Source organism: Achroia grisella, unplaced genomic scaffold (genome assembly GCF_030625045.1).
Source record: "Achroia grisella isolate CSIRO2021 unplaced genomic scaffold, CSIRO_AGI_Agris_v1 utg1174, whole genome shotgun sequence".
NCBI lineage: Eukaryota > Metazoa > Arthropoda > Insecta > Lepidoptera > Pyralidae > Achroia > Achroia grisella.
The window spans coordinates 178,977-193,436 of NW_026712590.1; the positions used below are offsets into that span (position 1 = coordinate 178,977).

Sequence of the window (14,460 nt, forward strand, 5' to 3'; positions counted from 1 at the left end):
CAGGACCGTTCTTGCGAACAAACCTGATATCGTAGTGATGGATCGGGCACTTTCGAGGGTGTTTTTGGTGGACATCACCATACCACATAACGAGAACCTCGTGAAAGCCGAAACTGAGAAAAAGAGAAAATATCTCGACCTGGCTCACGAGGTGACCGAAATGTGGGGGGTGATGTCCTCCGAAATCATTCCAATCGTTATGTCGGTGAACGGTCTTATCCCAACCAGTCTGGAACAACATCTCAGACGGTTGGGATTCCGAGGCGGCTCACTCCCAGGAAAGATGCAGAAAGCGGTGCTGTTAGATTCTGCCCGCATTGTACGCCGGTTTCTCTCCCTGGGGCCCTGAACCCCGGCCGACTGTGCTTCTGCCGGGGGTATGTTGAGAGGGGAGATGAGAATTTTTGGAAAAAATAATAATAACTCTTTATTGCGCATACATAAACATAGGACAGTAAGTACAAAACAATGAAAATAAATGTTTTACAAAAGGCGGTCTTATCGCTATCAGCAATCTCTTACAGACAATCCTGTGTTAAAAGAGAGTATTTACATAAAGAGAGAAGGTAGGAGGCGCACATAAATAAATAAACTTACACACCAATACATAAAATATACATACATATACTACATAATAATGGACAAGAGGATGTGATATTATTCTATCACAGGGATAGATAATGCGATTTTAATAATTTTTGAAAAATGGCTTATGTTTGTGCTGATCGAATGGGAAATGGTAAGGAGTTCCAGAGACGAATAGCTTGTACAGTAAAAGAATCAGCATAATATTTAGAAGAATGAGGTGGGAAGGTAAGACTTAAGAGGCTTCTTGTGCTGCATAATTCAGAAAACAATCTTTCTGTTGAAGTATATCTAAATATACATATTTATAATTATAAAATTATAATTTAGCCAGGGTTTGCCAGGATGTGGGTCAGTAACCATATTAAAACACTAGAGCAACCTACTATTCTGGGGGAGGGGTTTGTTAGTATTAGTGCATCCATTGCTAGCAATGAATCAAGTCAGGTTGGTTAGGTTACTTGCTGTACCCCCAGGAAACTATGTCATTCCTGGTGAATTCATACTCATTCTAGTTAATACTATTAGTACAGGCAGGAACTATATGTACTTATCCATAAAAAAAATAAGCTGATTGGTAATTGTGGTAATATTAAACAATATATTAGTGCCCAGTGGGATGTTAATGTTTACGATAAATAAGATACGAATATTTGTTTCTTTAACCAGCTTCAACTGGTATAGATAATGAATGATAATAGATGTGTGTGAGCTTTTTACCTAATAATATGATTGCAACTTTAAAATAGCATTTTACAATACACATTTAGGCCGTATACACGTATTTCGTAAACACCGTGGTCACTATATAAACAAACAGTGTAATTATCTCGTTTAAGAAACTTATAAGATGAAGGAAACGGGAAACAACAAATAGACAAAATGCGGCACAGGTAAAACCGACTCAAGTTTAGATACATATGTTTATATTGGTCTAAATAAATATTGTAAAGCTCATAACGGTTATGATAGATCTAAAAATAATATTAAAGTACGCATTACTCACCTACAATTGAATAACACAACGCAATACACACAAAATATAGAACAGGAATCGCTAGACACTTCCCGTCGGTAGAGCCCATTGTCATGGCGGAAGCTACTGCTTTTTACATAAAGTTCGTAAGATATTGTAATAATAAACTCATTTCACGGTGATTAAATCATTTTCTTTTCACTTAAGTAAGAATTGTAAGGATTATTTCTATAATTAACACTAAATTGCAAAGCGGGTGACACCCGAAGTCCCGAAGCCGAACAAACAATCCAGAACACCGATTGCCAGATTAAAAAAAATAAATGGTACAAAATTATAATAAAAAATAAAACTTTTTAGTAGAAATAAAATAAAAACATGGTACGGTAGAAATGCAAGCGGCCAGAAAATATAAATATACTTTATAACACTTTGTTAATTATAATATATATCATAACTATTGGCGTAACAGTATTATTGTTGTTGACATATCTTTATAGTTCAGATTTTGTATTGGAATTTTATAATTATATAATAATAATAATAAATGTATAATAATAAGATAGTTGTAATGAGTTTCATAACGTTGTCATAATTAAACAATGCTATTCTGTCTTAAAATTTTCAAAGTCCATATGTAATGGCAGTACAATTAAACTTTAATATTTATAAACAACAACAAACAAATAAAATTTAATTCAATAAAATTATACCCCTTATTTCATAATTCCGTAATTTTCTCTTATTACTAATAAAAAAAATCAGACAGTAATAATTTTATGGTATTTTAATTTTCCATCACTTTTTTTATTAACTTGTAGTTTGCGAATACATTCGTTCGTAAAAATACTTTAAACAAAATATATTGCATAATATACTATGTGTACATAATATGTAAAATAAAAAAAATAGACACTAAAGGCAGTCAGCTTTTAGTATCTAGTAATTTCTTTACCTACGAATAATAATTCTTTGATCTATTACCTTTTTCTAACTCGAGACTCGAAATAAAAGAACGAGCTAGACTACTGGTAAACGGTTATAATATTTTTATTGTCAAATAGGTGAATCCATTCTGATGTAATCCAAAGAGAGTAAATAAGCTTTCGTTTAAAATAGGCAATTCATTTATAATTTTGGTAGATAGTCTATGGTACCGGTATAGAAGATTTCTGTAGTAGTTTTTAGATTTTTGACACTACTTTGCACTACTTGTTTATTGACAAATGAATGACAGACGGCGGGGTCTAACGCAATGGTTGCTTGATTGGATAGATTTACACGAAATAAATGACGATAACGAGTTTATTTCTGTTTTCTTTTGTGTACTAATGTGAAAATGTGGTTTATTGATACTGTTTAATCATTTTGCACGCGTCTTTTACGTGTGCTTTGTGCATTAAAATGTATATTCAGTACACGCTAGGAGCCATTTTTGTTATATTTATTTTGTGCGTTCATTGTGATAATACTGATATTAACAACGAAAATAGAAAAATTTATGGTAAGTTTGATTTATGTTGTTATTTATTTCACCACACATATTAGATGCATATTATTTCGTAATAGTGTACTGAATAAATATATCTTAGCATGTATTAACTGTCATCTCGGAAGACGGTTGCCCGAAATGTGTGGGAAAGGCGTTATAAGAAACCATTATTATCTTGGCTTTGATATTAGTTTCGTTTTCTTTACACACTTAAACAATGATAAATAAATAAGTGGTTGCGTAAATCGAATGATTACAGTTAACCACTCTTATTGGGGGAAGGGAATTGTTAGTAACAATCCCCTTGATTGTTAGTAATGTGGACTAATACACCCATTGCTGGCAATGTACGATGTCAGGACGACCTCCACCCAATTCTCCCTGGTAAATTGCCAACGGGCCAACTGGCCTGTCTTCATGCACATCTTATCATCCTCATCTGGTGCCCCGCGAGTATAATAGCAGGCGGGTGTATCATTCAATTATCATCCATAAAAAAAACACTTATTACCCAGTATACCACTCTATACCATTATACTGAAATGTACGGACTGTCTGACAGACTACAGATTTATTTTATTTTTATTTCTCTAGACTATGCCTATTAAAAAATTAAAACCGTTTTTCATGAGTATAACCCAACAGTAGCCCTATTATATATAATATAATAGGGCTACTGTTGGTATTAACAGAATATACTGGTAGGGCATCAGTGTATGATCACAAGACAGGTATGAAGTCAGATGTATTAGCCATAATTGCAAATTCACCAGAATTTAACCACAATGATTTTCAGAAGTTTGCTAATGATGTGCTAAACATTTATAGCAATGGTTACATTTTATGATTGATTACTAGAAAGGTTTCATAGTATTATATTTAGCTATCTAATCAACCACCATAAATATTGACATTGCAAAACATTTAAAGACATATCAGCTATTTATAAAGGGCTATATTTTTTTAATTAAGACTATATTTCACCCTTTATTGAAATGTGAACTGTCAAACATGCTATTATAAAATAGTTAATAAGTTTCTATGGATTTGCTATTTTCAGTACATTTTTTATAAGATTCCATAACAACAAAGTATTAGATAACAATCAAAATAAGATAAATGAAATTGGTGAAATTATTCTCAGGTCATAAAGCTGAAATGTGCTTAGATAGCGTTTGTGAAAATAGTAATAACATAAAGATCTCTCTAGATCCTAGTGCAAGTCTAAAACGACTAGTATAACACAATGCCTCAATAAAAAATAGAGCTAACTGATATTATAATTGGTTTTAATAATAGTCCTCTCCCCTATACCTAATTTTCCCAGTGTGCGCACATTATACTTAGTTTACATTGCTCTCATCAATAATGGAAGAAATAAATTGAAATTTGTTTTACAAATTACATGCAGGTCATGACTCTTGCTTTATATAGATATGACCTTCCTGAGATGTTAGTTTGTAACTCTGCATGCATTACAGTATATACCTACCTTTATTAATTCTAGTAGATTGAGTTTATTGTAGGTGTTAATTAAACTCATAAATTGGATTATGGAACGTAAATTCTTGTTTACATTGTAACGGTATTTTTAAAACAAAGGTTCTCTGTAAAAATATTGTTTCCTAACTCTTTATTCTGATTTTAATGATTACTTTTAAAACCAACAGGGTTAATTTAATTACACGAATAGTGAATGGGTAAATGGTTAATAAATTCTATAATAATAATTAAATACTAGCATCGACACAGCTTCACACGGGTCTAATAAACATGTGGTTACACCCACGGCTTATATGTATGGACCCTGTAATTTGACTACCACATCACACCCTCTAAAACACCGGTTACAAAGCAATAGGCTTGGCAGCAAGAATAAGTAGCAGATGATTTGTACAAAGTGAAACTCTATAGTCAAGTACTCATTGTTGTATCATCATTATTAGATTATTATGTTGTTGGATAAGATACCGTAGATGTAGATACCGTAAAAGGCATCAGATTTAATTTCCGGTCAGTCTACTGTATACAGTCTCAACTAGCAAGCCCAAAACTTAACTACATTGAATGTGTTGTGTCCACAATTATAAAACAATGGAGAACCTTGACATCGTCCTGTACAGACAAAGGGACACCATGCCGCCATAAATCTCAATATAGCAAATTTGTTACGATCAATCAGTCGAATCAAACAATCGCGGCTAGCAGTATTACACTAGTTGTTTCGCGCGACTTGGCCCATCCGGAATCTTCACCATATAAAGTGTCAAATATAGTAAATATGCAGTATCAGTTTAATATTAATAGTAGTTCCCTCAATTTCTCGGACAATTCTAATGCCGTAGCTGGTCTTTATACCTCTACGGTACCAAAATAGGCATACCTATCCCTAAACTAAAGGGTATGTAGTAAAAACCCGCAGAACAAAATATATAGCGCCTAAAAGCCAACTCCTTCGTGACAAACACGAATTTAGTCTGATGACACCGATACGCGTCGGAACGTCGGTCCAGGCCGTCGTAACTTCGATCCCCATTTGAATGGTATAGGGCACTATAGGGGATCCAGAGAAGTCTCTTCTCAGATATGAAAGAAGAAACTATTAAAAAGTTATAAAACACTATCTAACTTGCGTAACTTTGTCTGCATCACATTTTCTCCGTAAATTATTACATACAGCTCAGCTTTTATTGGTCGTAGAATAATGTTATATATTATATAGCTCCATAAACTATCAACCACAGAAAGATTTTTCAAAATCGCTGCTATACCACTATATTAAAATAGTATAGATAATAATTTTCATAAAAAATATCTGTACGTTTAGGTCTAAACCGTTATAGTATGACGGATTTAAGAATCGTTTCCATTTTGCTATTGACTATAGCAGTGGCACTTGCTTTTAAGTAGGCCATATACTAAAAACAATTAAAAAATAATTCTGACAATACTGTTTAGTGGGTTATCTGTCTAGGACATACACACGTGAGAATTACATGACGTGAATTATGAGTAGTTGCAGTATCTAAATAATTCTATTTTACTTTATTAGATCTATTATTTTTTTATTTATATTTATCTAATGTCAACAATAATTTGATAATTAAAAACCTTAAAAAGTATAATAACTAAAATATATTATTAAAGGGAGTTCTTTCAAGCAAGGTTTCGAAGATACTGGCAGTGTTCCCTCTTTGAATTGTTAGACGAATTCTTTGTCCGAGGTAGCTGCCAGCTCTTCGGTCTTTTGTGATGTCGACTAAACTTTTTGCTATTTTCTTAAAAAGTCTTATAGCGCTAGGACCCCAAGGACCAAGACTCTCGACACCGAATAGGACAAAATCATATTCGGAGCCTAGACCTCTGTATTTGCATGCTTTAGCTTTTTCAGCCGCTTCGCAAATTTGATAATATATTGAATAATATATATTTCAATTATTTTTTGTTTAAATTCAACAAGAATCATTAAAAGGGACCAACGCGTTTGGTAAAGGAACAAACGTAATGTAAAACACATTGCCATTGTCTGTAGTCGCGTAAATAATAGGAAGTTTTCTTTAAGTTTTCTACCTTTATAGATCATAGATATGTTTTTGATTTAAAATATTGATGCTTATTTTTTTTAAAATGTTGAACCTATAGGTAAATACTACCATAATTTTTTCGCAATAATAAATCAGTTTTGTTCTATCACAGTCCTAATGCTTTTAGATGTTAAAGAGTTTATTCCAACAGGTATTATTGCGGAATATTTTGAGTTCTTCAGTTTCCACGCAAGAATCTGTAGGTACATAAAATATTGTTGCCGTACTGAAGTTTCGTCATGGCTGTTAGTCCCATAAAATTGTACCTCAGGGGTTAAGGGGTCTGCGTTATACGTAAGCGGTCAATCACGTACCGTAGACTTTCTTTTCATATAATTAAGTAAGCCGTTGTCACGTCTTATGGCATTGCCTCAAGACGCAATTTAACAAGGCATTATTAATATTTACAAGATTGGTCATGGTGATTAGACTCGCGGTCCAATAGTTCTTGCTGAAATGAAATGATTAGATTTCTAAGTAATTTTCGTTTTGCTTTTATTCCAAACTTTTATGACGTTCGCGTTTTTTAGTTAGTAGTCGAAATTTTGCAACTTAACATAATATTACTCATTGTTATAATCTTTACATAGTATAAAATGTAGTCGCTTCCGCTTTTGTTCGCATAGATGTTTTAAACTACGCAACTGAATTTAATGCTGTTATTAGCAACAGATAGAGCGACACAACAGGAAGGTTTATATGTAGAATACGACATTCGAAACCGGGGGGGGGGGGGTAGCTATTAATATTTTGGTTTGTTAAATACTCATTAATATTATATTATGGTGACATTAAATCAATGTAAGGATGGGATTTGATGGAATAGCACTAATCGTTATATGTAATAAACCAGTACAACCAAAACTATTTAGACTTTATGTTATTTAAACACTGTCCTAAACTCTTTTCACGGTTGTTTACAATTGTACACATTATATAAATGATATATATATAAATGTCTCATAAATAATAGTATCCTGGTAAAGATCTCGTTTATATCTAACTAGCTATTCGGCCCTGCTTCGTATGGGTGTAAAGGTATACATATAAACCTTCCTTTTAAAACATTTTATGTATTGCTAAAATGCATTAAAATCCGTTGCGTAGTTTAGAATATCTAAGCGATTAGACAGTGGAAACGATTTCATTGTACACTATGTAAAGATAATTTGTGCAATATTTTATTTATCTTGTTAATTATAAAACTTAATATTTCTTTTTAATTTTGTGTATTTTCTGTAATTTTTATTGTTGGCAATAAATGTTCAATCAATCAATCATAAGGCCTTACATTGAAGCGCCTACAAACTGCATTACCTTATTTGTATTATATTAATTAAATTATAAAAAACTACAATAATTTCTAAAAATTATTGATTATCAGTAACTAATTACTGATAATCACAGACTTTATAAAGTAGACATTGATTGGACTTGAATAATATTTTTTTCGACCTATTCCAAGATAACAATAGAATAGTTCGCAATATTTGGCCTATATTGGTTCACTGGAAAAAATAGGGGCGAGTGCAGTGTTCAGAACCCGCGGAAGGACTTACTTCGAGCGGCTGAGAACCTAATCCTGTCTGATGAATAGACTTAAGTTTGATAGCACCACTAGGGATTCGGCACAGGTCGTGTCGATATTTCGATCCTCTTTGGGCACACATCGGGATATAGGGATATATTCGAAGAAATAACCACTAATAAATAAAATGATTAATTAAAAATAGCAAAATCAAATAGATCATAAAATAAAAGCCTGTCAAAAGTCAGTGTGAAACGGTAAACTAATAATAAACTAGCTCATTAATGGAAATAGAGTAGAAAATTTCGGTAATATTATATCATAATTGTAGCACGCGTTTGATGTATAATAAAGCTATTGTCTACTGGGCCTCTGACCTCTCGGCACGTTGCACAACCATTGTTTTACAAAAGCAATTACGTTTATTGTCATAATTAGTAACGTTTACATTTTCTACGAACTCAATACGATGGGGAAGTGCATCCATATTGAAGCATAGTGCACTATTCTTACTTTAGGTAGTAGGTAATGTAAGAAAAGATTGCCCATGACTTCGTACATGTAGTATTTGGAACAACAATTTTGGAAAACAAATTAAAAAAAGAACAACCTACTTCTTCTTCTAATTTATCAATTACAACAATAAAACGATAAGAGGAAAGGAGAAGATTGTTAGTAATGTACACTCATATGCATCCCCACTCGATTGTTCCTATAAACCATCACTTTTTATATCTGGTGAATTCGATACATTGGGCTCACTGATTTGACATCATGCTCGTCTTTTCATCCTTTAGATGCCCCGCCGGCTTATACTGTTATTGTAGGCTGATTATGTCATAATCATATATGAAAATGCTATGTTTGTTTTTTTTGTCATGTATGATTAATGCCAATTTTTTTTCTCGTTATAGTAGAAGTATAGATAAACATATTTTTTTTTCGCAGTTCCGTCCGCGCCACAAAATCTAGCGACACGATCTGTAAGTAGCAACGAGATTCTATTGTCATGGGCCCCGCCGACGACGTACACGGAAATATATATACCCAGCCTTACGGATAAGGCTGTGGACGACACACAAGACCAATCCAAAACACAAAAACCTAATAAAAACGAACCCCAATCAGATGAACCTATCAATGACGAAAACATAAATCGAGATCCTATTGCTAATAAGAAATACACAGAGTACACAATCGATGGAAAATTGGACGATGAGCAACAAAAATATCCTACTAGGTTTGATATTAATAAAAGAGACCTAAGATCTCATAGACATAGAAGGAGACGGCAGGATGGAAACGCAACTGAAGCAAGAAGTCTTAGTTTAGAGGTTCTTGATTATCTAGAAATCCATGACTCTTTTAAAATGACAATGGTTAAGAAATCTAATACAGCATTTAATAAAGAGTTGAAAGACTCAACGCTATATGCTTATGTATTATACTACGAACCGGGAGTTACGAACTTCGAGAATAGTAATGTGACAGGAGTGCAGACTTCGGAAGACGTGAAAAGGAAGTATATGTTCCCGAGCGACCTGAGGATGGAGGATTATTCAAATGCGCAAAAAAATCTGACTCTACTGAACAAGTCCGAAAAGGTGACAAAGATCGTTGGATATAGATTGAAGAATTTACGTAAGTATTCATCGTTTTAATCAATTTTAGAAAGAAAGAAAAATATGTTTATTTGGCGCATACAAAACAATCATATAACATATTACAAAAATTATGACAAATTATTTTAAAAATACAGCTGGGACCAAATTGGTTTCTACTCAGCTTTGTGTCTGGGCTGTAATGCCCAAACGCTTATTTTCAGTGGAACCTTCTAGAAAATAATTTAAAATATAAAAATTGTGGACCTACTACTATAAGTTGTAAGTCTATGCTGTGACAATGTATGGAAATGAAAATATATAGATAAAACAATACAGTACGGACAGTTATCCAGTGGAAATTTGATTTTCTAATAGAAATTTCTTAAGGTAGTATAAATGCTAGTCGTTCAGTGGTCGAATTTCGACTATAATTTAAATTATAAGCTTGAACATTATTAAAGTTCTATTGTCAAAGACTTGCTTCATATAATGTACATACATTACTTTTATAAAAACACAGACACAAATCTTGATTCATTGATTTGACATAATTTGACATTGACGTTTTGTTATTTATCGTGTATCATAATGGTAGTGTATGTGTAATGTTTTATTTATTTATTTAGTTTTTTATTCAATATTAACATCCCGCACTCCCACTCTCTAGAAACTATAAATGTGCGAAATTTCGTACGCGCCATTTTCGCAATTTTATCAAAAAGCACTACTGTAGTGAGCTAGTTACGTATTAATAATTAGATTAATTAATATCTGTTTTATCAGAAACGTTATCAAATTTCAAAGAAAGTAAATAGCATTGTGATTTCTAGTCTCTATCTAAATCGTTATGGTAGACTAGCTGTACCCGCGATTTCGTCCGCGTGGACTTTAACTATATATTTCTAAAATAAAAGTAGCCTAAGTTACTCCTTTTTACATCAGCTACCTGCCAAAAAAAAGTCCCGTCGAAATCGGTTCAGCCATTTCAAAGATTTGCTGGAACATACAGACAGACAAAAATGTTATTTTGGTGTATGCACCGTATTTATATTCATATGCATGTAGTAAAAAACTGTTATGTCAATATTACAAACATACACAACAATTTTATTTATATGTATAGAGTATAGATAATTTCAGTTTTCTGGTAAAGATATTGTATATTATATGTAAGACATATATTATATATGATAGACATCTTGTAATTTATATATTATAAGATGTCTGTTAGAGACATGAGTGACTGATTTCTGTATATTATCTATGGGGAATACATAATGAACTATTTAACTGTAGGTTTAAGTAGTCCTTTGTTAGATCTGGATTCGTATTAATGCTAGGTTTATTCCATGGTTTAAACTTCGACCACGTTTTCGTCCGAGTTTTAACACATTTTTTGTAATAAGACCGTAAGAGATAAAATTAATATGTATATATAGGTATGTATATCCAAATTTTTTTTCACTATCCATAGTCTGGTCGTAAATACTGTTAAAATTGAAAACCGCTTATTGATAATAATAGGTACAATGAAACCGCCTCTGTTTGTGATAGAAAAAGAGCTGGCAGTGTTCGTACAAAATTATCACAGCAGTATTAGACAGAATATGAAGAAATTCTGTGAGAAAGTAAAAGGCTATCTTGCGATTTGAATGAAGATATCTCCTAGAACCGTGTCGCATATTTTAAAAGATGACAGGATTTCCAGCCTATAAGAGATGCACTGGTCATTATTTAACTGATGATTTAAAAAAGAATAGGGAGGTAAAATCAAAACAACTACTTAAGCGCTACGGAAAGGGAGGTCACAGAATTTTTGTTTTTACGGATCAGAATTTTGTAAATGACCAATATTTTACCAAACAGATTGACAGTGATCATATACTCAAAGCTTTAAAAAAAGCTTCCCAATTAGTCAATAGAGTATAATGTGGATATTATCCTAATTCAGCAATGGTTTGATCGGGTGTTAGCTATGAAGTAGTGCCTGATCCATATTTTTTAGAAATAGGTATCAAAACATCGGCGCAAGTGTATCAAGATACTATTCTTTAGGAGGTGGTTAAGTCCCTTAAGAACACTATATTTCATAGCCAAGAATGGTCCTTTCAGCGAGACTCAGCACCAGGCCATAAAGCTTGATTGGAAACGAACATTCCGGATTTAATCAAAGTTGAAGACTGGCCGTTATCTAGTCTCGAAATTAATCCGCTGGATTATGAGTTATGGCCAGTTTTAGAGAGTTTGGCTCGCTCTAATCGCCATGATAATATGGATACACTAAAGCAATCCATAAGATTGGCAGTGAAAAATTTTCCCATAGAAAGAGTGCATGCTCTCAATGATGACGAGCCTTTAAAGGACGTTCAAACGACTGTATTGCGATGGCCAATGGCGATATTTTCGAATAAACTATAAAATTTTAAAAACATCATTGCAGTCCACTGCTGGACATAGGCCTCTCCCAAGGCACGCCACTGGGCACGATCTTCAGCCCTTCTCTTCCATTTTTTACCCGCAACCCTACGTATGTCGTCGCTCCACCTAGCTGCGGGACGTCCTACACTACGTTTGCCAATTCGCGGTCTCCACTCTAGAACACGCTTACTCCAGCGAGCATCGGTTCTACGACAGATATGACCAGCCCACTGCCACTTCAACTTGCAAATACGAAGAGCTATGTCGGTGACCCTAGTTCTCTGGCGAATTACTTCGTTACGGATTTGATCCCTCAGAGAAACTCCAAGCATAGCCCTTTCCATAGCTCGTTGAGCGACTTTGAGTTAGTGGACCAGTCGTATCGTCAGTGTCCACGTTTCGGCACCGTATGTCATAACGGGTAGGACGCACTGGTTATAAACCTTGGTCTTAAGGCTTTGTGGTAGCGACGACGTGAAGACTTGACGAAGTTTCCCAAAAGCCGCCCAGCCTAGCTGTATTCGCCTCTTGGCCTCCCTCTCAAAGTTGTTTTTACCTAGTTGGAGCATTTGCCCTAGATAAATATACTCCTGAACAACTTCGAGAGGAACTCCATTAATGGCAACCGGTTCCGGACGAATGCGATCATTGAACATGATCTTGGTTTTGTCCAAATTCATCCGAAGACCGATGCGTTGAGACGACTCAGCCAGGCCATTCAGCATCTGCTGTAAGTCCTGCAGCGATTCAGCCATGATGACAATGTCATCAGCAAATCGTAAGTGAGAGATGTTCTCGCCGTTAACATTAATGCCGTAATTTTTCCAGTCCAGCATTCTAAACATATCCTCCAACGCAGTTGTAAACAACTTCGGGGATATAACATCCCCCTGTCTTACACCACGTTTCAGGTGGATATGCTTAGTCTGCTGGTTTTTTACTTGGACGGTCATTGTTGCAGCGTTATAGAGACATCTCAGCACTTCGATGTATCGCCAGTCGACTTGGCATCGCTGCAGAGACTCCAGAACAGACCAGGTCTCGATAGAGTCAAAGGCCTTCTCATAGTCAACAAAGGCTAGACACAGAGGTTGATTATACTTTTCGGTTCTCATAATCTGCCTAACTGTGTGAATGTGATCTATGGTGCCATAACCACTTCGAAACCCGGCCTGTTCCGGGGGTTGAAACTCGTCAAGCCTTCGCGCAAGTCGATTCGTGATGACTCTTGAAAACAGCTTGTATGGCTTAGCAATGAGATGGGCCGATAGTTCTTGAGTAGGGTTTTGTCTCCCTTTTTGAAGAACAAAATAACAGTGGCTCTACTCCATGCCTATATATATTTTTTATGTTTTATATTAATGTTTAAATTACATATATATTTTTAATGTTTTATATTAATGTTTAAATTACCACATATTACAGTAATAAATGTCATATGCAATAGGGTAAATAACGAGTTTTCCTTGTAACAATATTTGTGACCAGACTAAATAGGGATTATTTGGCATACGGCTAATCTGATCGTAAACGGTTACCATTGTTCATGAAAAATTAGGTACGTTAGTCACGTTTGCATTGTCCTTAATATACATTTTGAAAATCCACTGCTATTAGTCTCTAGAGAATATCTCGGTAGTTATGTCCCACAATCTAAAAGGAACTTCTCTAAATCCGCATTATCCGCGGCCACTTACATTCCATGGTTTGACGAAGAATTACCCGTCAATTTTTTATTACACCGGCTTCTTGTTTTGTTTACTATATTTCTAATTAAAATAGCTTTGTTCATGTAGATTTATTACAGACTCTTACGATATGTCAAAAACTACCGTCAAAGTATTGTAGTTAAGAAGAACTGACGATAAACTCGGCTCTTATTCTTTTCAAATGTGCTTGTACATTTTTACAAAAATACATATTCATTTTAAAATTCATAATAAGGGAGAATAGAGTGACCACCAACATATGCTATTGCAATTTTGTCAAAAGGTACTGTCTGCAGTATAGTGTTCGTATTAAAACTCGTTTAACTATATTAATAACTAGCTGTACTCGCGACTTCGTCCGCGTAGAATTTTACTTTATTTTTCTGAAGTAATATATTTTTCTAAAATAAAATTAGCCTAAGCTACCCCTTATTACGTCAGCTACCTGCCAATAGAAGTCCCGTCAACATCGGTCCAGCCATTTCAGAAATTAGCTGAAACAAGCAGACGGATAAAAATTGTAAAAAGTGTTATTTTGGTGTATATTCATATGCATGTAGTAAA

At 34.1% G+C, this 14,460-nt stretch overlaps 2 protein-coding genes across 2 annotated transcripts in view; one reads left to right on the top strand and one right to left on the bottom strand.

The window, feature by feature from the left end:
• The window catches only part of LOC131851275 (tyrosine-protein phosphatase 69D), a 37,424-nt gene extending 35,748 nt beyond the window's left edge, over positions 1-1,676 (bottom strand). Inside the window, exon 1 of the mRNA XM_059201757.1 lies at positions 1,592-1,676. Within this exon, the coding sequence (XP_059057740.1) occupies positions 1,592-1,676 (85 nt within the window). The remainder of the gene's footprint in view (positions 1-1,591) is intronic.
• A 1,137-nt stretch (positions 1,677-2,813) lies between these two features.
• Positions 2,814-14,460, top strand: part of LOC131851507 (uncharacterized) — a 32,396-nt gene continuing 20,749 nt past the window's right edge. Inside the window, exons 1-2 of the mRNA XM_059202018.1 lie at positions 2,814-3,065; positions 9,114-9,806. Coding sequence (XP_059058001.1) covers positions 2,966-3,065; positions 9,114-9,806 — 793 coding nt within the window. The 5' untranslated portion in view covers positions 2,814-2,965. The remainder of the gene's footprint in view (positions 3,066-9,113; positions 9,807-14,460) is intronic.